This window comes from Eschrichtius robustus, chromosome 3 (genome assembly GCF_028021215.1).
Source record: "Eschrichtius robustus isolate mEscRob2 chromosome 3, mEscRob2.pri, whole genome shotgun sequence".
Taxonomy (NCBI): Eukaryota; Metazoa; Chordata; class Mammalia; order Artiodactyla; family Eschrichtiidae; genus Eschrichtius; species Eschrichtius robustus.
This window is the reverse complement of record NC_090826.1, coordinates 184,007,328-184,028,476: the sequence shown is the minus strand read 5'-3', so window position 1 is coordinate 184,028,476 and position 21,149 is coordinate 184,007,328. Positions and strand designations below refer to the sequence as shown.

Genomic DNA, 21,149 nt, shown 5'->3' with positions numbered 1-21,149 from the left:
CATTTGAAATAAGAATAATTAATTCAAGGTTAACACTCTGTTGTGAATCGTAGAAAATCCAGTCTGTACAGGGAACAGAGAGATTTGCATCAAAGGTGGCTTTTATTTAACAGGTCTTGATACTTTTATTCCTGTGAGTGACTTGTTGTCAGAGACTGTCCCTTATTGGAAACAGAGACCAAAGTTTTGACAAATCACCCTCAAATAAAACCCCTGACACGTACAAATCATAGACCAGATAGAAGACAATTTAAGTGTTTTATCCTAGACTATTTTATTTAAATTTACTTTCATGACTTAATTCCAAATTTCTTATAGAGTTCTATAAAATAAGATATGTAAATCTGGAATTTGTCATTATCAGCAGGTAGACCCTTCCAATGTACCATGAAAATAGGGAGAGGTATTTGTGTCACTAGCTGAGGTACAGAGAGTGGAGTTTCTTTTAATAAAAGACTTCTCTATATCTAGTTAATGTAAAATGCATTTTAATAAAATGAAGCATCTTTAAGAGACAGAGCATGCTTATCTAATTTGGGGTGAACCACTCTTTACTTATATTGATCTTTAGCAAATTATCTCGTAAAAGAGAGAGTACCAGTCCTAATCCTGGTATCTCTCTCGCTAAAGAAAGCAGGACCTTAAAGCATACAGTCTTGAATTTTTAAGTTATGACTTGTGACTGGGAAAATGAAAAAGAGCTTCTAAAAGGAAAATGTCTTATAAATGTGGATTCTTTGATGTGTGTGTGTAAAGGAGTCTAGTTTTAAGAGAAGTAAGCCTAGAAATTGTAGTAACACTGTGGGAAAAACAGAGATTTCCCACTACTAAAACGGATCTGTTCTAAGGAAGAGTTTTAAGTAGGTAGGTAAGTGACCAAGAAAAAGGAATAATTCAATGACTTCTACGTCATGTTATCCTGAGTCCTATGTCCAAGTAAAATTGAATTCCTGAGGCTTTACTTTGAATTCATTGAAACCTGGAATTCATTGCAACTTTATTCTAATGTTTATCCTCAATACGGGACAAGAGTCCTGATATAAAATAAGTGGTTTATAAGCTATATTTTGGTGATCAGATGGATAAAAGAGGGGCTCTGGAAGTAGCATATATGGCAGACTTCGACGCCAGAGGACTTGTGCATCCACCTTCTTTGCTCAGGAGCCACGAATGCCGTGGAGATAAACAGCTGGGCTCCACACAGCATCAGCTTCACACAGATCTCATGTGGTTGTGTAACCGAGCGGGACCCTGTGGGGCCTTCCCGGGACAGACCCCTCCCCCATATCCTCTGCTGTAGCTCCTCTCTGAACTACCTAGATGATAGTATCTGATGCACATTTCCTGAGTTGTTTTACAGATGCTAAAACTACAATCAAACGGAAGATGTTAACTACTTGATGACCATGAGCACGTAGCCCCCAGACCTACTGGAGCCTGAGGATTGATGATGTTAACCCCTGTGACACTGCCCTGTGACCTCACCATCAACCAATCAGAGAATTGGCACGAGCTGATCACATACCCTGGGACACCTCTCCCTCACCTGGCCTTTAAAAATGCTTTGCTGAAACCCATCGGGGAGGCTGGACTTTTTGAGCACTAGCTGCCCTGGACTCTTTGCTTGGTGCCTTATGATAAACGCTGCACTTCCCTTCACCACAGCCTGGTGTCAGTAGATTAGCTTTACTGTGTGCAGGTGAGCAGACCCAAGTTTTGGTTCGGTAACAGTTATCACTGTCTTGTGTTCATTAACTTCTTTCTAAGTATTTTCTTAACAATGCTTGAAAGTGAAGGTCATTCAGGAGGATGTATTTTCCAAGGAGCTGCTCGTGGGCTCAACTAAATTTTTTTAAGAATAAAATCAGCTCAAAAACTATCTCTAGTTTTTGTAAAAGAGGATCACCAAAGCAAGGTTTATATATGTTATTACGAATAGCATGATTTAAAGTTCAGAGGGCTCTTAAGAGGTGAAGGTCACAGTGTGGCAATACCTGTAAAAGTTGCCCTCATGGAAAGTCACTTGTCTCGGATGTCATGTGTGATAATACTGTTACTTGTTTTACTCGGTGAAGCAGCCCTCATCAAAAGCTAACTCCCTCCTTTTCATAAGTGTTTGCAAATAATTCAACACTGTTATTACCATGCTATAGTTGTATCTGCCTGCTTTTCTTATGACTTCTTACATTCCTCAACTATTTATTGATATATTTTTCTCTTCTAAGCCATGATAGTTGAAACTATCCCTTTCTAAATGAGGTAGGCTAAGTAGAACACAAAAAAATCAGACATAATTTCTGGTGGGCAAAGAGCACAGTTGAAATGAACTCTTTGAGTCTGTGTAACATCCTTCCCTTACGAAGCCTAAAAGAGGAACTGTTTTCAGTGCCATCACCACAGTTGATTCGTATGAAGCCTGTGGTTAATGAAATCTCCAGTTTCTTCTATTTAATTCCATTATCCATGGAGGATTACCTCATCTGGTATTAATATAATTTACTTTTTAAAGTGAAAGTTCGGGCTTTACGAGAGGAATCTAATTATTTGAGAGGTATATATACCTGGGGATTAGGAAACCTGTTACATTCCTGGCTCTGCTCTAGATTTGCTTTGTGACCATAGACCAAAGATTTCATGAGCTATTGAACTTTTCTGGTCCTGTTTATGTCTATCTTCAGAGTGAGAGAATCACACCAATTGATCTCAAAACAGGCCTTGCACACATAAAATGTTATGTCTTTGTAATAGTTGATTCCTATAAACATTAATACTCCATTGTGAGAAAAAATAAACTGCTTAACCGTAAGGAGTATATGAATTTAAACAATTGGTAAAAATATGCAGCAAAAGATATAGAAGAGAAACATAGCATTACCTTTACATGAAGGAACTGGGGCCCATCCAAATTCAGTGCATACGGCATCTCCTCTTTCCCCGTATTCGAAACCACTTGCGCATTTATATTGAACTCGTTCATTTGCCTTATAAATTTCCTTCAGAGATAGAGGATATCCATTTAAAATGGTTGGCTGTTTGCAGGAAATTTCTAAACAAAAGGGATTAAATTCCAACAGGTTTGTTATATATTAAAGGACTGTGTCCCAAACATAGTTATATAAAGATACAACTCTTGTTTCCATTAGGTAAATCAGACAACTAAACAAAAGTCCTGTTTTGACTTGAATGCTTGGTGAATAATTTATCGGTTGTTCTTAACATTCATTTTTGAAGTAAGTAAAAATTCGGATTTAAATCATGTTGCTAATTTATTTAGTTTGGGGATAAATTAGTCCTCTTGAAATAAATAGTGGCCAGTAACATTCATCAACTGTATATATAAAATTGCATACAGAAATAGGTTTAATGTGATATGTATTTTCACTGTGACCTGTAAAAATTACGTATTTTTTTAGTTATTGATAATAGAGTAATTATTGACAAAACACTTTGTCAAAGAAATTAATATATCTCATTGTTATTACATCTCCAAAAAGCAACTGACCAGCTTCTGTGGTTTTGCTATCCATCCAAGTTTTCCATCAAAAAAAAAAAAAAAAAAAAAGAGCTGGCCATCATCTTTCACACTATCGTCACTCCAAAATTTTTCTCTGGGACTCCAGAAACAGTGACTAATTTCCCAGATCTTATTCTCCCTTCATCTTAATCTTTTTTTCCTGTTTGTAACTTAATGATCTTTCTTTCTTGTCACTTTACTGTTCCATTTAAAATGCTTCATTGATTCCCAATTCAGTCTGTATAAAAGCCTAATTCTTCAGCATGGTGTACGTAGCCCCGCAGAACCTTGGACTGCCAATCTTCACTCCATCACTGACTTCTTCCCTGACTGCATCCTAAGTTAAGGCCCCTGAGAACAGTGGGAATAGGGGAGCTTCATGCTCAAAGAGGCCTCAAGGCCATTGTCCCTTCCTCTCCACTAACTTCTTCTGGCTGGTTTGCTTTTCCCCTCCTCAACTTCATCTGAAAGATTTCCATTCTTCCTTTAAGACTTATCTTCTGCATCAGTCATTCCAGAAAGGTTTCACTAACCACAGAAATTTAGTTGCAAGAAATAAGACCCATCCATGAACCTCTAGAGTATACAGTAATTGCTACACTGAATATAAATATGTTTGCCATTATTAACTCGAAGAACTAGTTTTGTAAAAAAGACTTCCTAGCAAGAGGGACGCTTCTCTCTTCATCTCACTGTAGGACAGACTAGACTAAGAAAGTATAAATAATTTGGGGATTTTAAATAATGTTAAAAAACAAATATGGCAGAAATTTCTGCCAAAGAAATACTGGTCAAACGAAGTATGGTACTTTTAAATAAATTGACCAAAATATATTATTACAAAAGCCAAAATCATCATATTGATCATCAGGCACAGGTCAGTAGTATTAAAACTAAAGAATTGCTAACTTCTAGCTAACTATGGAACTTTTTTTTAAAGACAAAAATTTATTCAGTGGATTCAATTCAGTTCAGCAATATTTATACTAAACTCCCAGTGCAAGTATAAAACAGGGCCACTTCCTAGAAGCGTTATTCAAAAACACAATGTTATCATGACACATCAATAGAAATAAATAATGATAGTTTTTCAAATAAAAAAATGACCTATTCTGGAGTTTTAATATTAAACTTGTAGCAGAAATGTTTAAGATTTTATGTTAGTCATAAGAGTCAATTACAATTTAATTATAGTTAAGAGCATGGACTTTAGTGTCAGATAACCTACGTTTAAATCTTACCTCTACCATATATGCCATGACAATTTTGTACATGTGATTTAATTTCTTTGCACCATGATTTCCTCAATTATAAAATAGCAGTGAAAAAACAGTACAAAAATCACATAGTCATTTGGAAGGCAAAATAGATGACACGTGTAAAGAACTTAGATCACTTACTGGGAAATAGTAAGTGCTGAATAAATGCTAGTGAGTTAGTATTTTTCAGATTCTGTAGGAGGCACAGTGTTTTGAAAGGCATATTTTCATGAAAAAAACTAAACTCATTCAAATAATCAAACAGTAAGTGTATCTTACCTACACATTTAGGTTTTTCTTCACTCCAAATACCATCTGCTGAGCAATGTATTTGTTTAGGTCCATCAAGTATGTAGCCTGAATTACATTCAAACTGTATTGCTTGTCCAAAAGTATATATTTGGTCTGGTTCCAGGGCACCACTGAAAATCTTCCCATTCTCTGGTTCTGTCACTGGTAAACACTTAACAACTGAAAAAATAAATATAAATTTTTCTAGTAGAATTGGAAAATTTTATTATGAAAATGAGTATATAAAAATATAACATATATATAACCAATAGCAAGATTGGAGGAAATTAAATTCTTTAAAGATGTATTTGATACACCTGTTAGCCAAAAATAAATTCTACTAAGTAAAAAAACCCCCCAAAAACAAACAGAAAAACCCTGTAAGTTTATCTCTGATTCTTTTCTATGAGAGTGAACAAAGAAAATTACTACTTTGGATTTTTGAATGACAGTTTATATATTTTGTAGTAGCAAACAAGTGTTTCTTAAATAATTGAGAAATATAAAGTTTGGGATAATTAAATACAAAATTTCCATTTAAGTCCCACAATAATATAAAACTGTATTCCTAAAAGATGTAAAAGCAAACTTTCTGATTATGTTTATTTCAATAAATAAATAGTCTTTAATTTTCCTTTTTCCATATCAAAATAACTTGAGCACTTTTTTAATTTTCCTTAATATTTTCTGGTATCCCTTAGCTTATGATATTCAATCTTTATTTTACAATGATCACCCAGGATGCTTGTTAAATGGAAATTCTATGGCTGCCCTATCACCCCAGGGATACTGATTCCATACATCTTTATTAACCAAAAATTTCAGTTTCTAAGAAACACCCCAGGTGATTCCAATGTGGATGTTCCTTAGAACATTGATGTCCTTCCCCTCATTTCCGCAGATGAAAGATCCGCTCTCTTTTTCAGACCACGGGATTTTTGAGTCACCATGTTTCTTCTCCTCCCCCCACCCCCCTCCCCTTCTTCCTCTTCTGCTTCCTCTTTGTTTTTCTCTCTCTTTCTCTGTCTCCCTTTGTGCCTTTCCTTCTCTCTTCTTCTCCCTCTCTCCTTACTCCTCACCATGGAACTTGGAAAAACAATTCTGGTTGATCTCTTATTTTCATGATGACTAGAGATTGGAATTACTAGTTCAAAATTTGGGAACAGGATGTGCATTTTTTCATTCTCATTGTTTGCTTTATGGATCAGTAAGAAAGGACAGAGGTCTTCCTTAGTTCCTGCCTCTTTTCAGTACAACTAAGACCATAGGAAAACTCCCCTTGCCAGGCAAGAGGGAGGAGGTGGCTAAATCATGTTCTCCACTTCAGCCGTTACCAGAGATCCCTGCACTGGGGTCGTTATTTGGGGCAGTGTCTCTTCATGAATAAAGTTGAAATTCTCAGCTTCATTTTGATGTGATACTTGTGTTATTTCTAGTGGTTAGAATCCAAAAGGAAAAAAAAATTAGATTTTTCTAATCTGTAATACATTAACTATTAGATCAGATGAGCCTGTATTTATATTTGGTTATTGAAACACTTAATAACGTAGCAATAAAAGGATTAGATATCCACTCTGTACTACAGTAGAATCCACAAAAATAATTTGAGTAAGAAATATTTAATTATAGACTTTATGAATATTTGATGTAAGACATTTCAAAAAATCCTAATATTTTAAGTATATGTTTTAATATACTTGTAAATCAGTTTTACATCTACCTTCACATATGGGAATATTATTGGTCCATCCATTTGTTTCACATTCACGGAAATTCATCTCACCCAGCATCTGATACCTAAAAACCAACAATAACGGAATTGTGAGCTAATGCGTGCTTATGCCCAGTTTTAAGTTTGATACCATTTCAAATGTCCAGAAACTCCATTTCAAGGAAAATTAACAGCATATACTTCCCTCCTTCCTTTCTTAAGAAAGGCCCTCGGGCTTCCCTGGTGGCGCAGCAGTTAAGAATCCGCCTGCCAATGCAGGGGACACGGGTTCGAGCCCTGGTCCGGGAAGATCCCACATGCCGCGGAGCAACTAAGCCCGGGCGCTACAACTACTGAGCCTGCGCTCTAGGGCCCGCAGGCCACAGCTACTGAGCCCATGCACCACAACTACTGAAGCCTGAGCGCCTAGAACCCGTGCTCCACAACAAGAGAAGCCACCGCAATGAGAAGCCCGTCGACACAACTAGAGAAAGCCCACACGCAGCAACGAAGACCCAACGCAGCCAAAAATAAATAAATAAAATAAATAAAATTTAAAAAAAAAAAAAGAAAAGAAAGGCCCTCAAACCCTCAGGTGTATGGACTTGGAATAATCATAACCCTTGGTTCATGACACAAACTCATTACTGTTTCACGCACAATGCACTTTTATTCCTTCATTAATTTATTTTTTCACTAATGAGGTACATTTAACAATGTAATAAGCTCCACGAACGATCATCAAAAACAGAAGATAAAAACATGATAGTACACAACAGGTCACTGTATGTCACCCCCGTCCACTCTTTTTCCATATTTCTATCCATACTCCTACCCTCCATGATTGTGATATTTTCTGGATGCTTTGGGCTTTTTACATGATCAAGGATAGTGCTAACAAAAATGTCTTAGTGTGGCTTATTTTCAGCACTGGTCTCCATCTCCCTGTCTCTATACCTGAGATCCAAGATGCTTTCCAGAGTGCAGTCGCTGAGTCAAGTCTGCTTATAGAAGTCATTCAATGTCGAATTATAGTAACTCATCAAGCCTGAGCTTAAAACCAAAGATGCTGTACTTTAACGCAAGGTCCTTGGGCAGGTGTACAGTGTGCAGTCATCCCCGGACGCTTCAGATGAAGGCAAAGCATCCTTCTCAATATTTATTACATTGGACGGTTGGAGGCAAAAAGCAAAACAAACAAACAAAACCTTTTTCTCAAAAAATAAATAATGGAAGGCATTTTGATAACCACAAAAGAGAGAATTTTGACAAATGGTCTTTCATGAACTTCTAAAGAATTCTACGTGGACAAATGTTTCCTTTGTCTGCAAATAAGAGTTGTTCTGCAAATTACACAAGTAAAAGAAATTTTCTCCTTCAAAAAACACTGTGTCTTTCTTGGATTGGGATTGATTTGTTCCCAATTCTCTACAGGAAGAAAACATTTCAAAAGAGTAAATGGGAGTCACAGAACTTGAAGTCAAACTTGTACTCTGTGCCTCTGTCACACGAAGGAACAAAATAACTGGTTATTAAAGGTTCTTCTCTGGTTCCTCTCTTGGCTCTACCTTATAACAGAGAAAGAAGATTTCCTGGTGAATATTTTCCATCTACACCAGGGACCCATCTACTCGCCCAAATCTCTCTCAGGCGTTCTGCAAAATTCTACACAAAACCGCCTAGCGTCACCAGCAAAGCCTGGGGAATAAAACCAGAATCTGGGGAATAAATCTAACCTTCCCCCCGGCCCCCCCCCCCCCGCCCCCCGCCGGCTTAGTCTAGTTTCACTGGCTCACAGGGTCTCACATGCAGAGGAATTGCACCCGGCTCTTCAAACTGGAGTTCCTCGTTCAAAATGGCCCCGGCACTTCAGCTCAGGGCCGTGTGCACACCTTGCACACGACACTCCATCCAAGATGGCAGCAGCGGGCTGTGTGCAGAGACGCTGCACCCGGCAGTGTGGTCTGGAGCCTGAGCAGAGCAGCTGCCCCGCCCCCTCCCAGCTGACAAGACCCTATAAGGCAGAGCCGCTCACTTGCCACCTGTTGGGAGAATGAAGCTTTCCTGTGCTGTACGGTAGGCCCTTATGAATGATCTATTTTATATATAGTAGTGTGTATATGTCAATCCCAATCTCCCAATTTATCCCTCCCCACTCCCCTTTCCCCCCGCTAGTAACCATAAGATTGTTTTCTACATCTGTGACTCTATTTCTGTTTTGTAAATAGGTTCATTTGTACCCTTTTTTTTAAGATTCCATATGAAAGCAACATCATATGATATTTGTCCTTCTCTGTCCGACTTACTTCACTCAGTATGACAATCTGACCTATATGCGAATAGAATCTAAAAAAGAGGGGATATATGTATATGTATAACTGATTCACTTTGTTGTACAGCAGAGACTAACACAACATTGTAAATCCACTATACGCCAATAAAAAATAATTTTTTTAAAAAATGAAGCTTTCCTTTGCTTCTGAACCCAACTCGGTCTCATTCTATTGGCTGAAAGAACACCGGGCAGAAGGACCCTTGTTAAGACGACTCGAAAAGGTCAGTAATGCTAGGGCCCATGTACATCGAGGGAGGGAGAAGGATAGAGAGATTGTCCAAATGTTGGTTTGGAGAAAAGTAAGGGCTTGTGTTTCTGCAACCCCAAGCTGGCAAAATACCAGAAACACTGTGCAGAGGGCCTCTTATAAGACTCCCTCCCTGTAGGAGGATCAAACTGGTTTTCCATACTGAGTATTCTGGTAAGTGGCTAGTATTCAGCTAAATGGGTGCACAGCAGACAAAAGGGGGATGGGACAAGGGGACACACAGGGTGGGTTGGCTGGCAGAAACCGTGGGGACAGTAAACCCACTCTATCATCAGATCCCACTACTGGGTCAGAAGACTTATATCCCCTCTGATGCTGACCTTACAACAGTCCAAGGACTTTATTTCACTGACAAATATCTAGTCCTGTTGAAAGCCCAAGCTGGGTGGTGGAGACAGTTGCTCTTACAGGGTCTATGACAGTTTATCCATAGTTAATACAAGAAGAACGTGGCAAAGATGAGTTAAACAGAGCCAGAGTCAAAGCACGTATGTCACTAACCTCTTTACCAATTTATAAATATTATTTATTACTGAGATTTAGGGAATCTAGTAGGAGAAGGTTATGAGTTTTGATCCCTTTTGCTAGGTCAAGGGTGGAACTTAAAGGGACCAGACTAGCCTGGATTGAAAGGGATATTTCAGAGATTGGGGTAAAAACTCTTTGAAAAATCTCCCTCCGATAGTGACCAAGGAGAGACTAAGTTATAAGAACTAATACTTATTGGGTGTTTACAATATCCCAGGAACTCTTCTAAGGGCCTCAGGTGTGTGTCGTATTTACTTCTCCCACCAATCCTGTGATGCACTTGATATGTTTCTGCGTTTATAAGTGAGGACATGGGAGTAAAGAGGTAGTTTTTAAAAATACATATAGTTATTAAGTGGTAGAGTTTTGGAATATAGGCTTACTCCAAAGCCTAAGCTTTAAAATATTTTATTTTACTGCCTCAATTCAAGAAATAAATGGAAAGAGAATAATGATTCCATGTGTAATTTCTTGATCCTATGTGTATTTACGTAGTATAAAAGTGCAATGGTCCTGTTTTCCCATGCATGAAGCTTTCTCCAAAATAATTTTTTGGCCTGGCTGGAGATCTTAGGAAAGAAAGAACCCTGAGGAGATAACACAGGGTTAAGATTAGCCGTGAAAACCAACAGGTGCTTAGAAAGCACAAAGTCACTGATTCCGAACATAGCAGCATTTTTGGTCCATGTGATAAGTATAATTTACAGCTTGTGGAACCTTAAAGAATGGTAGTTATTATTTCAGGTAAAAGTCTTGTTTCTGCTAAATTTTATAAAATTTTATCAAAATAGATACCATGTACTGTAAGTTTGTCACTATTCCCACTCTCCCTGACATATCAAACTCCTATAATACTCTGCACCTAATAGAATGTAGTGAGGACTCATGGCAGTGAATTTTTATTTATATGCATGCTATTTTCCCACTCTCCTATAACTACACTCTCCCAGAGTAATCATAATTCATTTTAATTTTTCAGTGTTGAGGAGATGATAATTATATCAATATATAATCATTTCCATTATAGTTTAAATTTTCAGGTTGCTTGTATGTTACTTATAAATATGTTCATAGAAAAATATAGTAACCTTAAACACATAAATTAGTACAGTTTCTATTTACTGTTTCCATTATGAATTATCTGAATTATAAGCCTCTTTTTCTATTGGCTACATACCCCTCATCACATGTATAAACAATCTTTGCACCGTATTCAAACTGAGTTCCTACTGCAAGATGGAAAGAACCAAATGGAGTGTCTCCAGGGTGTCCGCAGGGCTTTTCTAAAATGAAAAAAAAAAAGGATGTAATGTTAGTATGTAGCACGGGGAGTAACAATTTACATGAGTTCGAGGACAGGGATATTTGATATTGTGTTAGAGGACAGAATTGAAAATATGGAAAAGTGAAAAATGGCAAAGTTATCTGTACCTTTTGGAAGATGACAACACCTTGTTAAGAATAATGACGATGAAGAATTTGAAAAAGAACAGATACTTGTGTATGTATAACTGAATCACTTTGCTGTACACCTGAAACTAACACAACATTGTGAATAAACTATACTCCAATATAAAATAAAAAGTTAAAAAGAAAATAATGAGGATGTATCGTTTTGTATTTAAATGACAATAGTGATAGAATTCAGCCAGCGTTTCCACAGTAGCACTCAGTATCTTCACAACTAAAAGTTTTCACAGATTTCACAAATGTAGGAACGACTTACTCTGACATATCCTCGAAGGATGAAGAGATAGCCACTTTCCATCCTTGCATACCATTACTATACTCCCAAGAGTTCTATATCCAGGGCGGCATTTATACGTAGCCTCAGTGCCCTCTCGATATGTTTGTTCAGTCCAAGAACCTGACAGAATTTCTCTTTCTCTTCTTGGAGGGGGTTCTTGACAATCTACAAAGAAATGAAAACACAATAGGTGTTTAAGTAACTATTAAAAATGCAGTACGTTTAGGTTATTTTTTATTAAAAAAAAACTATACAGGTCCATCCAAATGTAAGTCTTTTTTTTTTTTTTTTTTTACTTACTAGATTACTAGTTTATTATGAAAGGATACAACTCAGGAACAGCCAGATAGGAGAGATGCATAGGGCAAGACTTGGGGGAAGGGGTGTGGAACTTCCATGTCCTCTCCAGGTGTGTCACTCTCCCAGCACCTCCCTGTGTTCACCAACCTGGAAGCTTCCAAATGCCATTCTTTACAGATTTTTATGGCGGCTTCATTACATAGACACGATTGATCAAATCGCTGGCCCTAGGTGACTGACTAAACCGCCAGTTCCGCCTCCCTTCCCAGAACCCCTGAGGTTGGAGACTGCGGGAGGGTGGGGAGGGTGGGGCTAAAAGTTCCAACCTTCTAATCAAGTGGTTGGTTCCTCCTGGCAACCAGCCCCCATCCTTTGGTTCTCTAGGGCCTTTCCAAAAATCACCTCATTAACATAAACTTAGGTGTGGTTGAAAGAGGCTTGTTGTGAATAACAGAAGACACTACTTTCACCTCTTAGCCTCTGGAGCTATTTCAGGACTGAGAACAAAAGACCAAAAATTATCAACAAAAGATACTTCCTTTGCTCTGTATTAATTAGGAAATTATAAGAGTTTTGGAGCTGTGTGCCAGGAACCATGGATTAGGCCAAATGTGTATTTCTTATTATTAATCATAGTATCACTGTTAGTCTTCATTTCTCTGCAAATGTAAGTCTTAATATATATAAGATATATATTTTACTGTACAGAAATTAAATCTACATAGAGTTGTAAGAATAACTTTCCAGATAAATAATTATACTTTACTATATTATCCAAGTGATCAATAGACTGATGAAAAATTGGTCAAACTTCAAATAAAAATTAAAACCATAATAAATCATGAATAAAATGACATGACATTGGCAACATTTTTTAAAGTCTAAAAATCCTACCACTTGGAAAGAACGTGGATCCTTAGGTACTGCTGGTGGGAAGGAAAATCAGAGCGCCCCACAAAGAGAGGAGCTTAGCAACTCATAGTGAAGTTGAAGGTACCATTGTTTATTACTCAGCAATTTTATTCTTAGGAATATATCCTAGAGAAACTCATACACACTGTGGACTAGATTTCACATATGGTAACATTTTACAGTCATATGGTTTTTTTTATAGTTAAAAATGGAAATGACTCCAATGTCTGTCAACTGTTGAATGGATTAAAATTTCTGGTATATCCATGCATTGGAATAGCACACCAATGCCACAAAATGCTGCAGAGACAAATAATAATAATCACATGAAGTAAAAAGACACAAAGGTACATCAAATGTTACAAAATTATTTCATCTATATAAAATTCAAGAACAGGCGTATATAATAGGTATGTGTATAGAGACGGTTAAAAAGTATTAAAGAAGAGCAAAAATATAATTACCATAAATATTAAGATAATGTTTTCTTCTAGAAGAAAGGAAGGGGTATTAATCTAGAAGAAATGCAAGGGTATTTGGGGAACGCTGGGAATGCTCTACTTCTTGACGTGGGTAATTATAACTATTTTTACATACAGTACATTCATATTTTGTTCACTCATGTACTTCACAATAAAGATACTAATGTAATAGAATCTGTATGTGCCGTATGATTCTTTTTTTCCAAAAAAGTAATTCATTAACAAAATGACATATAAAGAAGGGAATACATAAAATTAATAATGAAGCTCATGCCTACTGATTATAATTGCTAATCTTTTTAATACTTCTTACTGCTTGGTTTAGATACAACTACCCTTGATATTAGGGTGAGCTCATTAGTTGACCTTTAACACATTACTTTTAAATTGGCAAATTCAAAGATACTTCTCACCATATGTATATTTATTGATATTATTTTCATTGTTAAGCTCCTTTTCTTACTTGGTTTTATAAGAATGGCTTAACATTGTATTCTAGAATTTCTTTTTGTAAAGGCAAGGGGAAAAAATAATCAGCGGAGCTGGATCCCATTACAAAAACATTCTACATTTCATAGAACAGAAACTCCATATGAAACTTCATTTTTGTGTCATAAATAACACTTGTGTGGGCTTTCATATGCACTAATTTTTCTTTGACTGTTTTGCAAATGTTTAGCACATTTGTTAGGACACTTTGTAATCGATGATTCCACATTAGTTTTGATTTCTAAAATTTAGGTAAACATACTTTTCCTCCACTAGATGGTGCTAACACCCTACCACAAAACAACACAAACCGCCTGCGCCTCTTCCTACCAGCAACCCTCTTCCCCCCCAAAAGCCAGAGTTTTTGGTTTTGTTTTTTCAACTTAAGGATCATGTTTTCACATGGAAATACTGTGTTTAACTACAGGATAATATGTGTGTTTTCCACTTTCTAGATTCAGATCCACTTCATGGCGTTTAGGTTACTGGAAAAATTAATTAGTTAAATTTCAAATGTAGATGCCAACATTGTGAGTGGAGAACCACTTTTCACTAATATATCAACATTTTGATAAATTTAATTCCTATCCTTTTATTAAGCTCATGCAAGGAAAAAAGTAATAAAATTTTCTTATCAATTAACTTATTCAATTTAAATGATTTTTACTAAAGCAATGCATTTACCCAAAGAGTAATCATGTGTGTTACTTACTTTTAACACCCAGACATAAAAGACAAGGATACCTCTCTTTCATACCATCTTTCTACCAGATTCTCACAATATTTACTCTGTGTATACATATCTACTACATATAAACAGTTCTCATATTCATTACACTTTTTACTCCAAATGATATTTAAAACTCTGGTGCTTTTTCCACAAACTTTATTTATTTATTTATTTTTTGGTGTATATTTCTTTCTTTATCTTTTTTATTGGAGTAAAATTGCTTTACAATGTTAGTTTCTGCTGTATAATGAAGCAATGGACAAAGGATTAATCTCCAAATATACAAACAGCTCATGGAGCTCAACATTAAAAACACAAATAACACAATTTAAAAATGGGCGGAAGACCTAAATAGACATTTCACTAAAGAAGACATACAGATGGCTAAGAGGCACATGAAAAGATGCTCAACATCACTAAGTATTAGAGAAGTGCAAATCCAAAAATTTTAAATTGTATCTCTTGACTCCGTAGGAAAAAAATGTTATCGCCCCCTACTCTGTTGTTCCATCTTTCCACCGCCATCGCCAAAATCTTAGTTCTGATTATTATCATCTGTCAGCTCGGTAAAGACTCAACTTGCTAACTAGTCCCCAAGCTCCCCTCTCCCATTGGCCTCACAACCACGTGTGATTTTTGCAAATTTGGTCATGTCACTCCTGGGATTAAAATTCTCCTGTGACTTCTCCTTCCCTTGGCTTTGGAACCCACATTTGGCTCTAGCCACGCTCTCTGATTTCATCTTATCACCTCTACCATTTATTCACTGTGCCAAAGCCACCCTAGTTTGTTTATATTTAGATGAGCATCTCAAATGAATTTTTCCCCCTAGGCCTTTTGCACGTGTCATTTTTTTCCTCTTTGAACACGTTAACCACAGATTTTTGGTGTCTGGCTTTGTCTCATCTTTCAGGTACTTCCTCCAAGTGGTCCACTTATCTCTAGGCAAGGTAGGCAAGACACCCCACAACCCCATCTCTGTTATTTTCCCTCAGCCCCTACTTTACTTCCTTCACAACATAATTCATGGTTCATAGTTATGTTTATGTATCTATCCTCCCATCAAAATGTAACTTCCCCAAGAATAAAGACCGTCACCACAATCCGTCAAAACCTACCCATGATGTCATCACAACCCTGAAATATTTCTCTCTCTTCATTGCACCTCTTACAAACCAACTCCTCAGCCCCACCCTACTCCATCCTTTCATTCCAATTTGAGCATCTTGCCTTCCCTAAGTGATCCTACAGTGTTTTCAGTTATCTCCATCAAAATACTTTATATGATAAAATACAATATATTAGTAAAATACAATAATCATCCCTTCTGTTTTGCCTCCTAAGTGACCTCTTGTTGGAAGGTGCTTGTCATAGTGCCTGGCACTTAGCAGTCACTCAAAAGAAAAAAAATGATCACTGAATGAGCAAATAAATAGATGAATGAATGGATGAATGAATGTGAAGCTATCCCGAAGACTTTCAATTTTATCTGTAGATTATGGATAACCTGGGGAAAAGGCATTGTAGATGGTAACAAACATAAAAGATAAGATAAGGGAACAAATGTTTAGTGCACTTAAACCTCTGTTGCATGAACCCAAGAAATCTAACATCTGTAAAATTCCATTCTACATCCTGTCTATGTGTCCTATGTTTGAATTATGTTATACTTTTTTGAAGTCAGGAATCATTTTAATTTAGCTCAAAAAACTTCGCGGAACCTTTGAAGGAACATTTCTATAATCACTTTTCTATCTATTACAGTTCTGGTTAACAAGGTTCAGGAGAAACTTGGCTCTCTTGGTCAAAATGTCAAAACAAAAAAAAGTGCTCTGTCAAATCTTTTTCTTTCCCTTTCTTTTTATTAGTTTTGTGATTTTTTTCTCTGTCCCATTACTTTACTCTCTCTGAACCATTTTTTATAGTGTTTCCTTATAATCTTAAGCTGGAAGGTAACACTTTAGTTTTCCAGGGGCATCACATCCTTTTGGTGCACTGTGTTCTGCGACCGGTTAAAGCTGTTAAGAAGTGGGTAAGGTGCACATTAGTTAAGCGAGCACGGGGTAGGCTGGCTGGCAGACTCTCACGGGCAGGCAGGTGGGGATGGGGTGTGGGGTGAGAAGGAGGAGGAGACAGAGCCGGGAAGAAGGAAACGTGGCCAAGGCTGTAGAACCGTCGGGGATGGAGGGGATAAAAAAGTGGGCCAACTCAGACTGAGGCTCAAGCCCTAGCAACCAAAGGCCCAAAATAAAGAATCCTCCCTAAACTGTGCTTCCACGTATATTTGAAAACTTACTTCTAGCTAAGAATACTGTTAGCAATACTTAAATAATTTAGTTCTAATTTGAAATTACGTGCAGGCAGAAGAGTAGCATGTGCATTCCCAGGCTGTGCCTAAACTTAAAAGTCAGCAAGGCTCTCGCTCTCGTGACATTCCTGGGGGTGTTTCCTCTACCCCTGGTCAAAGCACCCACGAGAGTGCTTCCCCTGTCAGATCTTCCTTCCTGAGAAAACCTCATCTTCCAGGATTGCTGGGTCCTGTTCTTACCACATCCTCGTTCATTTCTACCTCTGCCCATTAAAATTGTTGCAGAAAACTTATCAGACAGAAAACTTACTGTGAATAGTAATTCACATAATTGTGGTGCATAATACTAAATTAAACTGTCCCAACTCTTACTCAGAGTATTGTCACTCCACATAAATTTCAGACTGGTTGAATTTATGGTATTATTAATATGTAAAACATTTTAGGAGAAGGGAAGATGTTGAAGACAATTGGGCCATTGCTCCACTTTAGATCCCACCGTATAAATACCCACACTACTACCTCTGAAAATGTGGGATTTTTTGGAGACGGGGAATTCTTATTTATCACACTGGAACTGAAACACAGAATTTAGGATTATAAACCGCTATCACAAGTTTTCTGGATTAGATGAATATACATAATATTCACATCTATCCTTAAAAAAGAGTAATTTTTATGAATTTATAATTAATTCTTATGACCATAATATCAATTCTTTTTTGTATTAAAAAGTCATTTTTATGAATTTATAACTAATTCTTATGATCATAATATTGATTTTTTTGTATTAGTTAATTCAAATTCAAAACCATCTTGTACTTGAAACAATACATTAAAAAAAAATAAATTCTCCTCTCTCTGTTGGAATAGAATCTCTCTGATATGTAACATATTTCAGGTCCTAAAAGAACGCTTTTGCCCTTTAAACCTCCAGAATTAGAAAACACGTCTCTCCAAACAACATAGCCAGCGTGCACTTGGACATATTTCAGTTGTGTTTTGATTTATTTACTTTAATCAGCCTGGAATTTTGGGGCCGTGGCTAATTTCAAAGAGCATATGCTTTTTGGATCTTAAATCTAAAAGGTCTTCTTGAAAAGCTTGGTCACAAGATATTCCAGAAAGCAGAAACGATGTGGTATAACTGAGGAACAGTTACTCTGAACTCTGTAAATCTGACCAGGTTCTTAGTAGCCTGGGGTGAACTCCCCCGCAAGCAGCTGACGCTCCTGTACAGCTAGGGATGAAAATGCAGACCACCTACTGCATTAAAAAGGTACTGCTTGGTCTCCAATATCCTTTGCTAAAAAGGGGGAAAAATAGAAAGTTGAGCTTATAAACTCTTCCTGTTGGTTACTACTCCTCTTTAGTAGTGATTAGTATTTTTGAGGAATGTTCACTCTTAACAGGATGGAGACCACTTAGGAAAGGCTGAAATGCAGTATCTAGTTGAGTAAAGCAGATCGTGAGAGTATACACAACTGTCTTTTCTCACTTTCTCAACTTAGCATTCAGTATTCAGTTTAGTATTTCTCAGTTTCTCAATTTGTATTCCATCGTCATTTCTACATGGGAGACAAAAACAGAGGCAAATGTTGAAGGATATGTGGATATTTTTAATGATCAAGGCCACTCTGTTGAGTAAAACTTCTGTTAGGGCTAGACTGATGGAATTGGTTGTGCATTGTGTGTGCTTTTGTGAAAACCATGAGGCTAATGTAAGTGTTACTTTAAATACCAAAGTTGTACTTTATCTAGGAAGTGGCCAGATTTACAGCCATTCTCACTGTAATGCGTGTAGTGCTAAAGCTCAATTCACCAGCAGAAACTGCTGTCACATTCCAACATACGTTCATGAAATATAAAATACAAGTGAAATGAATCAGCTGGAATCAATTAGGGAAGCAGGGAGTTTTAAATCACTATTATTTAATTTTTATCACTTACACTTTGTAGCACCCAATTTTAATAATATTTCAAATTCCACTTTGTCATCACTGAAACAGTTTAATTGAATTTAGCATTGATTCTTAGCTTTAAACATGAGCTAGAAACCAAACAAATCTTCCGTACATGACAAATGCAATCTACATAAGACCTCAGCAAACAACATGTAAATCGTGAAGCACTAAGAGTATTCCTATTAAAGAAAAGACAAAAACACTTGTGTAAAGAAAAAGATGTTTGCTATTGGTAACATTAACATTGTTCCAGAACTCTTTGCCAATATAATCATATTTTGGTATATTGTGTTGTAATATTAGTTATTATTAGTTGTAATATTTTTATGGACAGGGAAATGATTGTATACCTAGTTTAAAAAGTGGCTGGATATAAGGTTTACAAGCTAAAAATCAAGCAATACCGTATTAGTGTGTATAACCGAGAAAAAGACTATCTTTCAAAAACTCTTAAACACACTTGAGAAAGACCTGAAAAAAATTACTAAAGGATACAACTTAAAAAAGATATCTGGCTTTATTTTCTAGATTGAAAGACCCTCGAGGACAGGGGTTTTGTTTTATTTGCTAATATTCCTCACTGCCTAGAGGTTGACTTGAAATAAGCATTCAATCGAAATTTGTTGACCTAGTGAAGAATGTTGGGAATTTATGAATGATAACTTTAAAAAACGTCAGTCAAACATGTATCACATAATTGGTTACCTATCATGAACTAGGAAACCAAATTTGCTCCAAGAAGAAACTTTTTCATCTATCAAGGAAAAGTGATAGAAGTAAATTTAATTATCCATAAATTCTTACTGGTATCAGAAAAAAACTCCTGCACTCAGATTCACTACTCCTAAAGGCTTTTCTACTAGCATATCTTATATCAACCACAGGGGAAGAAAACCCTATTGAGTAACTCTTACAAAGGTTGCATATTCAATTTTTTTTCAAATTTATACATTTTCATTCAAACGATACAAGTGATGGTTGTCTCCAAGACTTTTAAAGCCATGGCAATATCAATTGTAAATGATAAATCAATTTTTCTTTAGCAAGAGTTAACACCTCTATCTGAAATAAGTCCAATCATTGCAGCTTGAAGGCTTTTATTGTCTAATTCATTTTCTTGTTCTATGTTCAACTACTTCTTAATACATTCACATAGGCATTTTGGTGAAAATTCTAAGCAAAAAAAGTAAATTACATTTTATGATAATCACTAGGGAAATGATCATGACATGTCACGTTTTTTGAAAATAATTATTAAAACATTTCCTGAACTTCTACATTAAATAAAATTATGATGAATAATTAGATATGCCATTCAAATAAGCTGCTTATATTTTTTAAACTGAACAGTGTCAAAAGCGTCTCACACACTAGGTTACAGCACAGTAATTAAACACATTTTCTAGACCACATTTTTATTTCCACCGTAAAAAGCATGTAAGCAAATGTTTTGCAATATAGAAAAAAAAAGCCTTCCTTTTTTAATCTTACCTTTTGCGACACAAACAGTCCATAACATAAGCCACACAATTGCTGCTGGAAATCTCATTTTGGGGACCCTTCAGGGGCACATCTAGTAGTTGACAGTGCTTAACACTGTGTCAGGTTCTCCTCTGTTAAAAACTATGAAAAGTGCAGGAAACTACTTGCTCCAAAAGGAAGTTGAAACACAGCTTGGGGATTAAAGCGATTGCTAGATGTCCCGCCCATCAGAAACGTTTGCAAAGTAAAAGAAAAAAAATAAGCCAGGAGCCCCAGCAGTGCCAGAGTTTGAACCTGCACTCCCACTGAAAGCTAATGCCGTGACCTGCCCTTGATTTGTTTTTATAAACCCAGGCATGTTCTTCACTGGAAACGTTCAGGTTCTTGGAATGTGCATAACTGGTGATATTCTCCGCATTTCATAAACCCTCCAATGATTTAGACCCCATTCAGATCTACCGTTGGTAGACCTCAGAAGATTAAAATAAATAAATAAATAAATAAATAAATAAATAAAAGCTCTTTCAGAAATCATTTACAGAACTTGAGGTTAGGCAATGCTTTCACAATCAAGACCCAGACAACAGAACTAAACTTTGCCAGGAATGCAGTGCTGGTTGATTTGGGGGGCCTGCTTTGCCTGCAGTTCATGAAATTAGTCTTCTAAGGACTTGTTATAAAGGTGTGTGTAAAGCAACAGGCTCACTCTCCTTAGGTATGAATGAGTTTAATAATTCAAAAATCAAGAAACTGAAATGCTGAATTTTTTAAACTTTGTACTGAAATATAATATGCATAAAGAGAATGTAAGCCAATGGTTTGCTGAATC

At 36.5% G+C, this 21,149-nt stretch overlaps 1 protein-coding gene across 1 annotated transcript in view; it reads right to left on the bottom strand.

Annotated features, from left to right (window-relative positions):
* Positions 1-20,541, bottom strand: part of CFH (complement factor H) — a 98,921-nt gene extending 78,380 nt beyond the window's left edge. The window contains exons 1-6 of the mRNA XM_068541833.1: positions 20,330-20,541; positions 11,633-11,818; positions 11,084-11,189; positions 6,785-6,861; positions 5,053-5,244; positions 2,876-3,046 (exon numbers count right to left, since the gene is read on the bottom strand). Coding sequence (XP_068397934.1) covers positions 2,876-3,046; positions 5,053-5,244; positions 6,785-6,861; positions 11,084-11,189; positions 11,633-11,818; positions 20,330-20,387 — 790 coding nt within the window. The 5' untranslated portion in view covers positions 20,388-20,541. The remainder of the gene's footprint in view (positions 1-2,875; positions 3,047-5,052; positions 5,245-6,784; positions 6,862-11,083; positions 11,190-11,632; positions 11,819-20,329) is intronic.
* Positions 20,542-21,149: the final 608 nt, after the last annotated feature.